The following is a 16,167-nucleotide window of genomic DNA, read 5'->3' on the forward strand; positions in this document are numbered from 1 at the left end:
CATGTGACCATGAAGATTAGTGTCAAGTTTACTGATATGGATGCTTTTTCAAGTTTACTAATGGTAGCTAACATCAACAAATAAGGGTAGACCACGGTAAAACTACAAAACAGTCGGTACAAATATTGAAATTTAACTATTGTGAACCCTAACTCGACGAACAACAAAACATCTATGCTACTTGAGGTGCATCCCACTGACTTTAGTGACTCCCATGGTAGCGAGGCAGATCAATCCTAATGACCTGCAATTTAGCAAGAAATCCAGTAAGAAAACAATACTAGTACAGAACACAGGGAGAGAAGTTGGTTCAATATGTAATAGGCAGCAGTAGAGGATAACAATAAACCTTGTAGAAACAAGGAACAAACATCAATTATGGACTTCCAGTATGAATTGTTTAGTAGAAATCTTTGCTTTTTGAAGTCTTCTGTGTGTTTTGTAAATTGGTTCTGTGTGTAAGTAAATCAAATCCCCTCCTTTTCAACTACTTGTAAATTGGTTCTGTTACTGATATGGAGTGACTGTAGTTGTTGATGAGTTTGAGATACTTGTAAATTGGTTCTGTGTGTTTTCTTGCACTTGTAAATCATGAAGTCCTGTACTGTTATGGGTATAGCAGCCCGAGTAAAGCAGTTCGGTGTCTGGTTCATAATCTGAGCTAGATAACCTAAATACAGTGCACGGCCAAACTCAGGCTCTAAGTAAAAGAACTGTACTTGAAGTCAACCTTGACCCTGAGATTTAATCAGGGAATTTATTAAAGTATTAAAAAATTTACGTGCATCATTTTAATATGAATATAATAAAATAAATAAATAAGTATAATGAATGATTTAAATGTAATTAAACAATTTTTAATTTAATTAGTTATTTATAATAATAATAATAATTAAGTATAATAATAATTAAAATTTCAACTAGCATGTACTGTATTTCAACTAAAAAGTTGCAAATGTCATTTGGTCTTCTCTGAAATGCATGCGTATCTGATTACATATTTGAAAAAGTAGAATCATTAACTCAACTTGTTTATTTATTTAATACGGAGTAATTTGTCAAATTCTAAATTAGAATGATTGAATTGTAATTAAACAATAATAATTGAGTAGAATAATAATTAAGATTTTAATTATACAATATTTTAATTTAAATAGTTATTTATTTAATAATTAGAGTATTATAATTTGAATATAATAATTCGAATAATTATGATTTTAATTATAGAATATTTTATTTTAATTAGTTATGTATTTAATGATTAGAATATTTTAATTATACTTTATTAAAATGAAGAACTAAATAATGTCAAATTCTAATGTAGCATGTAAAATTAGTATTACTTGCGTATTACTTATTCATAATGTCAAATTCTAATGCAGCATGTAACAAGCGTATTTTAATAATGTTAAAAATAAATAAGACTTATTCATTGAACAAGCCTATTACTTATGCTTGTATAAGAATATTTTGTGTTTTAAATTAACAAGATTGATTTCTAATTTATTAATTAGAATAAGTGAATTAAATTTAGAACCACATGATTGATTTGAATGTATTTTTGAAGTAGAATATTTTATTTCAAATAGTAATGAATATTTTTATTATCTTTTACAGTTATGGCTACACGAAGGCAATTACATCCGGGTCCGATGGATCCGTCGGTGCTAACATTTCAACATAGGCATTGGTCTATGTCCATATGGATGGATCCAGATTTTAATGCACGTATTAAACTGTGCCGATACGATGGCCAAACAGTGGTGCCCAGCGATGAAAAAATGATTAATTACTTGCGTATTGTTGGGTTCTACGGGGTATCTCATCTTAGAGATATAAGGTTGGACCATTCATTAATCGCTGCTTTGATTGAGCGTTGGCGGCCTGAGGTTCACGCCTTTCACCTACCGTTTGGGGAGGTAAGTATAACACTTCAAGATGTTGAAGTGTTACTTGGGCTTAAGGTGGACGGCCTAGCTGTTACTGGACGTGTCAAGCGTTCTATTGGACAATGCAAGTAATTGTGTAGTCGTTTGTTGGGATTTACTCCCCTTGATCGATTTTTGAAGCAGTTGAAAATTAATTCGACTGCAATAGCACCCGTTCCAGAACTAACCGCGGATAGCATAGATGATGAGGTGCAAGTTGCTACGCGGATACAATTGATACATTTGTTAGGATGACTTCTTTTCCCCGAATCAACAAACATGGTGGTAAATTTGGCCTTGTTGCCTTTCATTGAGGATTTTGAGGTTTGTTGTCAGTACAGTTGGGGATCAGCTGTGTTAGCCTATCTTTATAGGGGGTTGTGCAAAGGAGCTGACCACCATACTTCGGTTGTCGGTGGTTGTATGCTACTGTTGCAACTTTGGGCATGGGAGAGGCTTCCTATGCTTAGGCCAGAGGGCGTTATAGCAGAATTAAATATTCGTGATTTGCCAGTTGGTGCCAGGTAAGTTGAAATAGTTAATTTTTAAAAACATATTGAATTCACTTTGTGTTGAAGTAGTCATGAGTTGTTGTTGCAAATGTAGGTGGGTAGGTGCACATTTTTGGGGCAATGTGCCTCATCACGTGATTCGGGCATATCGCAACCAATTGGATCGCGTTAACCAACAAATGGTATGTTCGTTTAATGTTGGCGTTACTATGCTCATTTATATAATCATATTTTGTGGTAATCATAACATTTTTTTTACGTCTTCGCAGTTTGTATTCGAGCCTTACAATGCATTATTTCCTCAATTGCCTGACTATTGCACGGCCGACCAAGCGATTTGGACTGCTCGAGTGCCTTTGATATATTTTTATATCATTGAGCACTACTATCCTGACCGGTTCTGCAGGCAATTTAGCCGGTTTCCAAGATGTCCTGTTTAAAGTCGTGTACAGTGAGGAATTGCACGCGTTCGACGGGCGATCTGGCAATTTTGATTGGGCTGACAAACACGCTGAGCATTTGTACTGTTGGAGACAACGGGCAGGTTTCATCCACCTAATGCAAGTGATGAACAATCCCGTTACAAGTGATGTATACTGGGTATGGTATCATACCCATGGTAAGCTTTTCATTGGCAACCCTGAACACCGACAAGATCAGGGTTATGTCCAATGTGGTGCCTCGACATGCACTATTGTGTTATTGTTGGATTTTTTTTCCAAAGTGTTTTTGTGTTTTTGTTATTGTTGGATAAGTATGACTATTCATAACACTAACATAAAAAATACTAACAACAAGGTGAGAAAAATAATGAAAATAAGCCTAAATGTTAGACTTGGGTAGGGTTTAGGGTTTTTCAGTACAAACTTAAAAAGCCTAACATTTTGGCTTTTTCAGTACTTTGAACAAGCCTAACATTTTGGCCTTTTCAGTACTTTTTTCCCGCAATCAACCAGCACGTTTTCAATACTTTTTTTTACTACTTCGTGTTTTTAAGCTCGTAACTCTTGTTTATATATATCATGCAACACCAACTCATAATGTCTCCAAAACAAAGAACATACTCCGAATTTTGTAATTCTTCCTTGTAAGTCGTCCCCTACCACAATCTTGTCACACAATATGGCCAATGTTTCAGATAACAATTGTCAATTGTTCATTTTTTGGGGTTGTGAAATTTGTCAATATTCAACACCACCTCAACTTTACTACACAATACCGCCCCAGTTGTTCATTACTATTCATGTCTCCGGATTACCTTATGTAGTCAATCTGATCCGGAATGCAATGGGAGTAAGTTCGAATTGCATATTACAAATTACTGCCTGACTCCTAATCGATAGCATAATGGGTGTCATGCAAATGACATATAGTATAACCAATGATGCAGAGTGGGAATACTATGTATTCCAAACAAAAAATCTTGGTGAGCTACATGTTTATGTTACGCAAGAGCTTCACAACCCTTCACTTCCGCAAAACACATTCACTGCTTTGTTAGCTGGGAATGAATCATCCTCTACAGATTTTGGTGCATACGAACCGTATGTCGAATTCTTTCGCCATGACAATCCCTTGGAGAGCCTAACCATTCATACAGAACAACTTCCTGGTCAGACATTCTTACCAGAAAGCTCTGAGCAAATCGGTTCATTAGAGAGTAGCTCATCTGAAGAGCTAGTTTCAGGCACCTCAGACAGTTTAGATGAAGGAGCTACAAATCACGACAACATGAATCAATTTTCATTCCCGTTTGATTCATTTCAACAAGTTAGACAGGAGGATGCACAACCAAGCCGGGGAAAGAGAGTTGCTGATTCAGAAATCCCGTTTTTTCATGCCCCGATATCATTTAATACCGGGTTTGAAGAAGAAGACGACTACACAATGCCATCTTACGATGCTGAATCTGGGGTGATTCAGATCGGAATGGTTTTCTCTGACTTCGAGGAATTACATGAAGCTGTTTCCATTTTTCACATCTGTGAAAGGAAAAATTCAAATCTTCCTACAAAAAAAGCACCTCTTGGCGTGCGGAGTGTGTGAACTTCATATTGAAAGAAAATCCGTGTTATTGGATGTTGTCTGCAAGTAAACTGAAAGGGCCCACAGGGGAATGGCAGATCAAGAAATTGACTAATACCCATGTATGAAGACATGATTTCAATGACGGGGGCGTCGACAAAATGTGCAGAAGCAAACTTATCGCCGCTCTTGTCACGCATAAGATCCGTGACGATCCGCACTATAAAGTTAAACACATACAAAGTGATGTGAAAAATGAGTACGGATTAGACGTGACGTATCGAAAGGCTTGGTACGCTCGTCAAAAATGCATTGAACAAGAGTACAGAAAATTTGGAGATTCCTACAACGAGCTGCCCCTTTTCTTGCAGTCAGTGCAAACAACAAACCCAGGCACGGTGGTAGAAATTGAATACACGGAGTCCAACCAATGGGCACCGTACTGCGATTTCTTGTATGCTTTTTGGGCTTTTAAGCCCGCCATAGACGGATTCCGATTTTGCTTCCTGGTTATTTCAGTGGATGGAACACATCTATATGGAAAATACAAAGGCCACCTTCTTTTAGCGGTCGGGATGAACGCTAATCGATAAATATTTCCACTCGCATATTCAATTGTTGACTCCGAAAATGCAACCAGATGGACTTCGTTCATGACACTACTCGCCACACATGTCTTCCCCGATCATGAGTCGGTGTGCATCATTTCGGATAGGCATGCTGGGATCGATGCGGCCTTCAGGGATTTGTCTGCATTACATCCCCCATGAGTCCAACGTCGATATTGTCTTAGACACATCCGGAGTAATGTCATGACCCGGAATAGGAATAGGAGACTGCGAGCATTAATCTGGGAAGCTGGTACTGCAACCACACGCCGAGAATTTGGGAACAAAATGGAGAGAATAAGAGCTGAATGGCCTGCAGCGTACAATTATCTAGCAACTATTGACGCTGAAAAATGGGCGTTGTCTCACGATGGTGGTCACCGATATGGCATTATGACAACCAATTCATCCGAATCATTTAACAATTCTCTTAAGGGTTGTCGTATGTTGCCAGTGGCTGCGCTTGCAAGACTCACTTTCCATAAAATAAGGATAATGTTCGCCGATAGGAAAACAGCTGGCAAAGGATGCGGGAAGCAGGGTTGTGTTGGCCCAAGAAAGTTTTTGACGAGTTGGCACAACGAGAGCAACAGGCATCCAATGCAACCATTGAGAGGTATAATGATTCAACGGGATTGTACGGGGTTGCTCTTGAAAGACGGCATGCCACACAACGTCCCCTGCGCTTTCATAAAGTTTGTTTTAACAACTCTAGCTGCGATTGTGGAAAGTGGAACGCCAACACCTCCTTACCTTGTGCACACATCATTGCAGCATGCCACTTTAAAAAAGTTACGTATGACTCGTTTGTGCCAAATATTTTCTCCATGGAACATTATATGGCGAGTTATGCAGCTGATTTCTCTCCACCGTGCAATGAAATTCAGTGGAGGAGTGAGCGCATTCTACTTCCACCGTCTTCCGCTAGACGAAATTCACGTCCAGGCCAACGACGAACTCGTCGCTTTCAAAATGAAATGGACTTTGGGAATACGACAGCAACGTGACGATGTAATTATTGTCGGGCACGAACTCATGTTTCAAACCAGTGCCCAGCATTAAATTATCACTCGTAGGGTTCATTTCTTATTTACTTGCAAACATTGTATCACAAATTTGCAGTTTGTATTCACAAAATTACTCTTTTTTTTTTCTTTTAAAATTTGTTTTCTTCAATATTTACTAGATGACAAAACTACACTAAATATTTGAACCCTATAACTTTTTATCAGTACCAAAAATTAGATATTCATACTAACCAAACAAAATTTATTCTGGTGAAATTAACTACATAAATATTTAATAATAAATTTTAACGACTTTATATATTTACCTTATTATATGTCAATTTATACTTTTTATTCATTAACAAATCATAAATATATTTATTAACTATAGACAATTATTACTAATCATTAATATAATTATTACAATCATAAATAATTAGTTTAATCATTACCTAATGAATACTTTAAGAAATCAAATCATCAATTTTTTTACTAATTATACATAATTATTTTTAAATATTACTATCATAAATAAATTTTTTAAACACCTATACACATGTGTATTTTGTTCATTGTATTCTGTCGTATTTTGTTTTTTTTTTTTTTTAAATAACAAAGGAAAAGCCTAATGTTTAGGCTTCTTCTGCATAAAGAAGACTGTCTAACAAGCCTAAGCCTTAGTATCTTTTCCCTGGATGGAATCCACCACAATCCGCTCTTGTTTGGGAAACCATGTCAAATTGCCTCTCCGTTGAGTTAATGATTCTCATTTTTTTTCCTTTGTTTTCTCTGTCTAAAGCTGCGTAATTCCTTGTTTGGTAGCCTAAGTAAGGCCTTACTCAATAGTTTGAGCTTTTTCTCAAGTTTTTTTTTATTAGGGGTGGGCACTTCGGTTCAATATAAACCGAAAGAACCGATCGATACTTAATTTAGAGAAACCGAACGGTTTGGTTCGGTTCAGTTTTTTACCGAACCGAACCGAAAACCGTTCGCTTTTTTAATATATATATATACTAAATAATAATAATTAATAACCCTAATAATAATTAATAATTGAAACTGGAATTACAAAATTTCAATTGAAATTCAAATTCCAATTTGAAGTTTACTAGAATTCGTTCCAGTTTAAATGAAATGGAATTCTACTTTAACTGGAATGTCCATTCCAGTTTAAACTGAGCGAATTTCAGTTTCTTCTGTTACAAGGCCATGTGTTTAAAATATTTTTATGAATATTTCAAAACTATTGTTTTAATAATTATTGTTTTTCAAATATTAACTGTGTAGATGGATGATTCTTCATCTTGTTATCAACAAAACACTCCAAATGACACTTTGGATTCTTCATCTTGTTATCAACAAGATATTTCTTTACAATTTGGATTGCTATGTTAATTTTGTGTTTGAATTGTTTTGTTGTTATGTAATATTTATATTTTAGACTTTGGATCATGCGAATATGTATTGTTTGGTAGTGTGTCGTTTGGAAAATTAGTAAATGTTAAAAATTAAACATCATAAACCGAACCGAAATAATTCTGAACCGAAACCGAACCGTTTCATACCGAACCGAACTTTATTGTAAAATCGAATGGTATCATTTTTTGTAATACCGAAATACCAATACCAAAAATAATGGAACCGAATCCCGAAGTGCCCACCCCTATTTTTTATGGGTCCAAAGATCCACCTCATCATCCACTATCTTACTCAATTTCAAAAAAAAAAAAATTCCATTAGTTATAAAATTTTTAGAGTTTGGTGTGGTCTCACTATTTTACTCCACTATATTTTAATTATTTATTTATTATCATTATAAAAATTATAATTACAATTATTATTTTAATATATTTAAATTTAACATATCAAAATTGAAATAACTTTATAATTATAAAATTGTTAAAAATTTAACAACAATGTTTCAACAATTTTTTTAAAAAACAAAAGAATTCTACTGTCAAAATTAACGAAAGAAAATAAAAAAAATAAAAATAAATTAACAAAAGAAATTTATTAAAAAATAAAAACGAAAACAAAGGAATGGTCATTGCATTGCAATAGCCAAAAGAAAATAGAAAACAATCAACAAGGCCTAAAAGATTGAGTGCCTGACAGAGAAAAAAAAAATAAACAAATGCTAAAAACCTGACATCTTGGGGGGTGTTGCAGGAGAAAAACATCTCCAAAATGCAACACCCCCATTAGTTAAAAAAAAAAACAATGCTTTAGTTTTTTTTCTTAAAATTTGTGTCAATGTAGACTAATAGGGATGGCCTAAATATAATTCAATTATAGACTAATGGGGATGGCCTAAATATAATTCAATTACATTATTTTTTTTCCGCCAATTTTATCGTGGACCACGGACCACCAAGCATTGTGGTCCAAGTGACAAACGACGTCGTTTTGATTAATGAAAACAGACGGATGAAACTGCCTCCATTTCGCGCAACTGCAGTTCCCTTTCAACACAACTGCAGTATCAGTTTAACACAATTGCAGTATCAGTTCAACACAACTGCAGTTCCAGACGGATGAAACGGCCTCCGACAACTGCAGTATCAATTCAACACAACTGCAGTATCAGTTCAACACAACTGTAGAATCATTTGAGATGAACTGTAGTATCAGTTACGGACACAACTGCAGTATCAGTTCAACACAACTGCAGTATCAGTTCAACACAAATTCAGTATCAGTTCAACACAACTGTAGTATCATTTGAGATTAACTGTAGTATCAATTACGGAGATTTACGTCAACACAATTGTAGTATCATTTGAGATGAACTGTAGTATCAATTACGGAGATTTACGGGAGCCGTTTCTCCACTTATTGTAACGACATCGTTTTGTGACCTTGGTCCACGATATAGGAACTGATTTTTTCCAAAGACTTGTGATCCTATCCTCTAGTCATGGCCCAAACAACAATAGAAGCCCAAATACCATTCTTTAAATATTTAGACTTAGTTTTTTTGGGCTTAATTTTACTTGGGCCCCTCTTATTTATGTTGAGCCTAAATACTTGTTTACATTTCAATTTGGGCCTCAAATATGAAAATCTTCAAGTCTATTATTTTGCAACCTCATAAATCATATATGGGCTAGTTTTCAAAAAAAAAAAATGGGCTAGTTTTGGAATAATAAAATATTCCTAATAATTATCGTAGAATATGTCTGCTCTCACAAAGAAAGAATTCACTGAACTCGCCCTTGATGGAAATAATTTCGTTACTTGGGGGCTAGATGTTGAGATCCATCTCACATCCACCGAGCTGCAAGACACTATCAAAGAAATGTCTACGTGCAATGTGGCCAAAAGGAAAAAGCACTGATTTTTCTCCGTCATCACCTCAACCACGATCTCAAAAATGAGTACCTGAACGAAAAGGCCCTTATGCCATATGAAAATCTCTGAAAGATCGTTTTGACCAATAGACGTCATTGGTCTTACCCCAGGGCCAATATGATTGGCTCAACCTTTAGTTCCAAGACTTTTCCGTGACTAAATACAACTCCGCCTTACACAAGATTGTGTCACAACTTAAGCTCTGTAAGCAAAATGTCTCGGGCGAGGATCTGATTGAGAAGACTCTGTCCACGTTCCATGCGAACAACCTTGTGCTCCAGCAGCAGTACAGGGCTAAAAATTATACCCTGCATTTAGAGCTCATAGCGGCTTTACTGGTAGCTGAAAAGCATAACCAGTTATTGATGCGTAATCATAATGCGCGTCCAACTGGTACTGCACCTGTGCCTGAAGCACACACAGTTGCCCAGCAGAGCAACACTCGGAGTGGTCGGGGCCGGGGAAGAGGGAGAGGTCGTGGCAAGGGTCCAAAGGGAGGTGACAAAGAGAGAAACAAGAACAATGATTCCCGCCCTCACGACAAGAAAGCCGATCAAGCTCGGAAAGGTAAGCCTAACACATCGTGTTTCAAATGCGGGTGCAAAGGGCACTGGTCTAGGACCTGCCGAACCCCCCAAACACTTTGTTGAGGCCTACCAAAAGGTGCTCCAGCAGGAAGAAGGGCACAAGAAGAAAGATTTTGGACAATCATCGCTGCCTGAAACAAATGCCCTTATCTCAAAAAATGACGACATACTGGGTGCAGAGCTAGCTGACTATGAGGATCAAGAGTGATAGTTTTTCCCTTATGATCTCTTTCTCAAATTTTTTTTCCATGCCTGCAAGCATACTTGGGTTTAAACGCATTCCAACAATTTCTTTTCCTCTAAATAAATTTATCTCATAAATTCCTTTTTTGCCATATTATAATTGATACCAATTTTCCTCCATTTTTTTTTTGAAACTATGGGAGATGGATCAACCTAGGGATGACAATGGGGCGGGAAGTATACTCTCCGTTCCCGTCCCCGAAACCCCGACCCCATCCCCGGCGGGGAATGGAAAATAGTCCCCATCCTCGTCCCCGCGGGGAATTAGGCGGGGACGGGGAATCCCCGTCCCCGGTCAATTCTTAGTCAACATCTTAAATTAGTGTAATTTTAATTTTAAAAAGTTTATATATATATATATATATATATATATATATGTATGTATATGTATATACATATACATACATATATACATATATATGTATATATATTTATATATGTATATATATACATACATACATATATATATATATGTATATATGTATATATATACATATATATACACATATATACACATATATATACACATATATACACATACACACACACATATATATATGTGGGTCATCCACGTGCCAAGGCAACTATTCTTCCATTCCATTCTTATATATAATTCTTTTTGTACTTGGCAAGTTGGCAGCTGACTATATGATAATCTAGAAAATTATTGAGCATAATTTACTAAGTCAATGTTTAGAAATGTGCATTCAAAGCATGGTCATGGGTATCAATCAGTTGGTTGATGAATGTCAAATTTTCTATGCTAGTTACATCTAATTTGTAGTATACATCAAGATTTTAAAACACTTATTTTGTGATAATGAGGTTATGATCGTGTAATGTGTATGCACCACGGTTTGTGTAAAAATTGTTTTTAATTTGTCTCAAATTATATATATATATATATATATGGGCTGGTTCTGGTGCGAAGGATCTCTCAAGTGAAAGATTGGGTTAAATTTGAGTCGTTGATAAAATCTATATCAACGACTCAAATTGATGAAAATTAAAAACAAAAAAAAAAACGTTGTTATAAACTCAAAATCTGCTACCGGCACTAATCTCTTCTCTTCTATGTTACTTTGGCAATTTTTATTAACTAATTGTTGAAACATGATTGAAAAATGATAGTGGTTGTATTTTGGGACTGCACCAAAAAAAAAAAAAAAGGCGTGTCTCAATTAAAGAAGCAAACTGTAAAAAATGACTCACCTTAAGAAGAAAAACAACGCACCTTAAGAAAAAAAAAATAATGCACCTTAAGAAGAAAAATCACGCACCTAAAGCTTTAGGTCGATGCACCTTAAGTTTCAACAACCGGCACACCTTAAGCACACAGATCACGCACCTTAAAAAGGAAAATCACGCACCTTAAATTTGACCTAGATGCAAAAAGACCAAACCGTCACCACGTTTTTTTTAATCTATGTTCAATATGGACTGTTGGTTTTGATTAGATTAAGGAGTGAGATTAAACCTCATCTTTTACCTGAAGCCTATTACCGCATATATATATATATATAATCAAGTCCTTAGGAGAAAACTGAGAACCAATCTTAGTCTTACATATGAAAAAGTCAAATGGACTAGATCATATTTATAAAAAAAACGCAGTGAAATTTTCATTATTATCACCAATTTTACTATGCAGACTTGAACACTAAAATCTGTACTTCTCATAATTTTCAAGGTATGCACATTTAGTATTAACATATTGCACATTTAGTATTAACATTTTGCTCATTTAGTATTAAAAGATTGTACTTGCAAAAATGCGAAAGAGCATTGTACTTAGGGTTTCGATTTTAGAGTTTATGATTGAGTTTTTGGTTTTATTTGGTTTAGTGGTTCACTTTTTATTTTCTCAATTAGGATCTAGAATTACGATTTAGATATAAAGTTTAGTTTTTTTTAATTGATTTTTTAAAATTTATCCAGGTTTATATATTTAGTTATTACATATTGCATATTTAAGTGTTCAAGTTTGCAAAGTGAAGTTGATGACGATAATTATGAAAATGCCATCGCATTTTTTAAATCTGATCTGATCCATCCAATTTTTATAGATGAAAGGTTGAGATTAGTTCTTAGTTTTCTCTTGGGTGTGTGCGTGTTCTCATGGGATTCTAAGCCTGAAATGATAATGGGTGCTCATGTAAAAAGTTAGGACTGATCTCAGCCGTCCATCAGGGTTAGTTCATCAATAGTTGAGGGCTTAATAACAAAAACACAAAAACACAAGGTCAATTTTATAATTATTGAAAAATTTTAATAAGTTTATTAGTAATGAAAAGATCCTAGCTAGCCCTTGATTACTTAAGATAGAGGGGGTGGACGTGTCGTAAAATGTGTTATTCTACTAGTTAATATGATAAATAAGGATATTATTGTCGAACTAATAAAATTTAAATGAGATTGTGGCCTGTTTGGTAAATGGCTGCTAGCGGATTGGATTAAAATTTATGATTAGTTCTTTTAACGAGGTTATCTCCTTGCCCTGTGACCCTAGCCGGCAAAGGACCACAAGGAGGTAAACCAGTCTAGGACCACAAGGAGGTAAACCAGTCTAGGTTACCCATAGCTGACTGGCTCAAACCCAAGGGTTTGAGGATCGAACCTCCAACCTCTCGGCTGTAGGTAGAGCACTCTTACCACCTGGGTTGTCCTTACGAACGAATGTATGATTAGTTGATCACATTAGCTAATTGTAGAAAGGTGTATGGTAAATTAGCTATTAGCTGATAGCTGTTTGGTATAATTTCTTTTCTCGAAAAGCTAATTGAAAAGATTGTTTTGAATAGTCTTTTGAATTTTAGTATTTTGGAGTTACAAAAAGCTTATTAACCAAACATGTATATAAATTTTTTAACTAATCAAACAATTAATAGTGGTCAAATAAATTAAAATTGGGTGATAGACTACTTTATGTTTTAGGTTTTGTCAAGTATTTATAATGTTTGGTAAAAATTAAAACTTTAACTTTGCCGTTTTCATTAATGTCAGTATGTCACCAAACCTTCAAAAAGTGACCTCTCCATTTAGTACATGCAAGTGACTATGCTACGGAAAACGCGTAGATTTGTTCATGAACCAATCATTATAGCAGTCATATGAATCTATGAAACACACCAGCACCATTAATTTAGATTCAGTATCTAAAAGTGGATAATCACGTTGAGTTTTAATTAATTTATTAGATTCGGTATCTAATTTTATTTGAGGTTTTGTTTATTTATTTGTGGGACTAGATCGAAAATTATATTTCTATCTCTACATTTATATATATTTATATTTATATATATTTATAATAAGAGCCAATAATGTTAGACCTCTAACTGGAACAAAAAAATGTTGGTGTAATAGTTTGCTATAACATATTGTACTTTGTGTTCTTCTTATTGTGCAACCTCCAATTAAATTCCTAATATATCCTAATCATTTATAATTTTACCAAATTTATGTTATGAAATAATATAATGGAAACCACAAAATAAATTCAAAAATCATAGATTAGGGAGTTAGGAGTAACTAAAATGTGTAGATTATAGAAGAATATAATGAGAACCACAACATTACATACAAGGATACAAGTATAGATGAACAGATTATACAATAGATATATTTACATAACGATATTGAAGTTATACTAATTAATAAGTATACCATCATTGATTTAAAAAAAACTGTAATCATTATGAGTACAAATACAAATAATAGAATTAGCATGATAATATTTTAACAATCATATATCTATAGAATGTCAAGTAGACGGTGCGTTGCAGAATATGTTAGGTTTAGTGTTGGGTGAATACCCGTGAGAAGGGGAGGAGTTTATATACTGTTGTTTTGAGTAGAATAATGGTTTAGTTATGAATCTATACAAAATTGTATTATAGAATCCTATTAAGACTTCAAAATTCTAATTTGAAGTTAGGAATGTATACAGAATTGTATTATAGAATATTGCCAATTTGTTTGAAAACTGCAATAAAGAAACAAATTGTCTAAAAAATTTAATGTTAAACTTCCGTTATATTTAACAGAAGAATTATCTTTTATGAACATATTTCCCATGGCACAAGGATATTAGTCATGACAAATGCAGTAAAGTTAATTGATATTGACACACAAACTGTGGGCTGGAGTTGTACAGTTCATGCCATTAAGAAAAACGAATCAGAAAACGCTATTAGAACGCCTAAGAAAAAGTATATGCTTATCGTCCTTGAGGATGAAACTGTAAGTAAATAGTAAAAAATTTCTCTCTTTTATTATTATTATTATTATTATTATTATTATTATTATTATGAAGATGCTCTCATTCACCACCAACATATATCATTGTTTTATTATTATTATTTTATTATTATTATTATTGTTATTATTATTTTATTTTTATCATTATTATTATTATTATTATTATTATTATTATTATGAAGATGCTCTCATTCACCACCAACATCATTGTAAATGTTATATCTAAATGCAAGGAACTCGGGTTCAATCAATAGTGTTTGATAATGACATTGGAATGTATGATATCACTTTACAAACCAACAAATAGTACATCATCTCATGTCATTGTCAAACCTGTCCGGACAAACTATAAAGTACTTGATCACAAATACAATTACACATGGATTTTAAATGGTCGGACCGGTGTCCAAACAAGTGACAATGATGACACGTCATTTTGCTCCCATGTAAGTGGTTTATTTGTTTCTACTTACTTTAGTTGTAGTTTAATTATTTACAATTTCGTAATGTTTTATTAAAATATATAAGCATCGGGACTATTTCTTTGATTTTTATTAATTTAGCATTTTTTTCTCTCTCATTATTATATGACTACTATAACCAATTAAGGAACACTAATTTAAAAATACGCATTGGGCACTGGTTTCATCGCGCAACGTGCGTGTGATAACTAGTTATTTATATACAACCAAAATTTCTCACTTAGTCCGTGATTTATGATTATATTTCTTATATGCTCAAAGTAGTACGGGAGTATAACCCAATGGTTTAGACAATTGGTAAGTGAACTGTTAATACAACTACAAGTTACAGTATTTCATATTAATTTAAAGAGTTTTGAAGTGACTAGAAGGCTAATTGGGCGACATGTAATTTATATTCTCCCGTAACTCTTATGCAGGGGTTCTAGGGAATTAGAATCAGTCTAGTGTAAAGTAGGCGATAAGAAAATTCTACGGGTACGACTATGACCAATTTGGATTTTGGAAAAACAAAAAATAAATAAAAATAAATAAATAAAACAAAAGCAAAAAAAAAAAAAAAAACAAAAGAGTATTCAACATGTTCTCTCTCTTTCTTTATATATATGTGTCAAAAATTTGTGTGATACCGTCTCACCGTGGGACGGATCGGGTCAATATGTAAATGTAATGCTTATACGCACAAATATCATACTTATATGCTCAAATGTGATACTAATCAGAAATATAAATTTTTGTTACTTATAAGGGTAAATGTAATACTTTTAAGGGAAAATGTAATATTTTTACATTTCGATTTAAAAGTATTACATTTTTTCTCAAAAGTATTATATTTCCCTTATAAATAAGGTGCACCTGCAAACATTACTTATTATGGAAAATGTAATACTTTTGATGGAAAATATAATAGTTTTACATCAAAATGCAAAAAATATTACTTTTTTTTTCAAAAGTATTACATTTTCTCTTATAAGTAACAAAAAAATTTATTCCTGATTAGTATTACATTTGAGCATATAAATATGACATTTGCATGTTTGTTCGACCTGACTCGACTCACGAATAAAGATCCGTAAGACGATCTCACACAAGTACGAACTTATATATATATATAAGGAGGGAGAGAGAGAGAGAGCGGCGGCGGGGGGGGGGGGGGGGGGGGGGAAA

At 34.0% G+C, this 16,167-nt stretch overlaps 1 protein-coding gene across 1 annotated transcript; it reads left to right on the forward strand.

Moving 5' to 3' along the window:
• The first annotated feature begins 2,207 nt into the window (after positions 1-2,207).
• LOC116005733 (serine/threonine-protein phosphatase 7 long form homolog) lies at positions 2,208-2,880 on the forward strand. The gene is made up of 3 exons (XM_031245971.1): positions 2,208-2,452; positions 2,535-2,622; positions 2,710-2,880. The coding sequence occupies exons 1-3, from the start codon at positions 2,208-2,210 to the stop codon at positions 2,878-2,880; spliced, it is 504 nt and encodes a 167-aa protein (XP_031101831.1).
• The last annotated feature ends 13,287 nt before the right edge of the window (positions 2,881-16,167 follow it).

The sequence above is a fragment of the Ipomoea triloba genome, chromosome 15 (assembly GCF_003576645.1).
Source record: "Ipomoea triloba cultivar NCNSP0323 chromosome 15, ASM357664v1".
Lineage (NCBI taxonomy): Eukaryota > Viridiplantae > Streptophyta > Magnoliopsida > Solanales > Convolvulaceae > Ipomoea > Ipomoea triloba.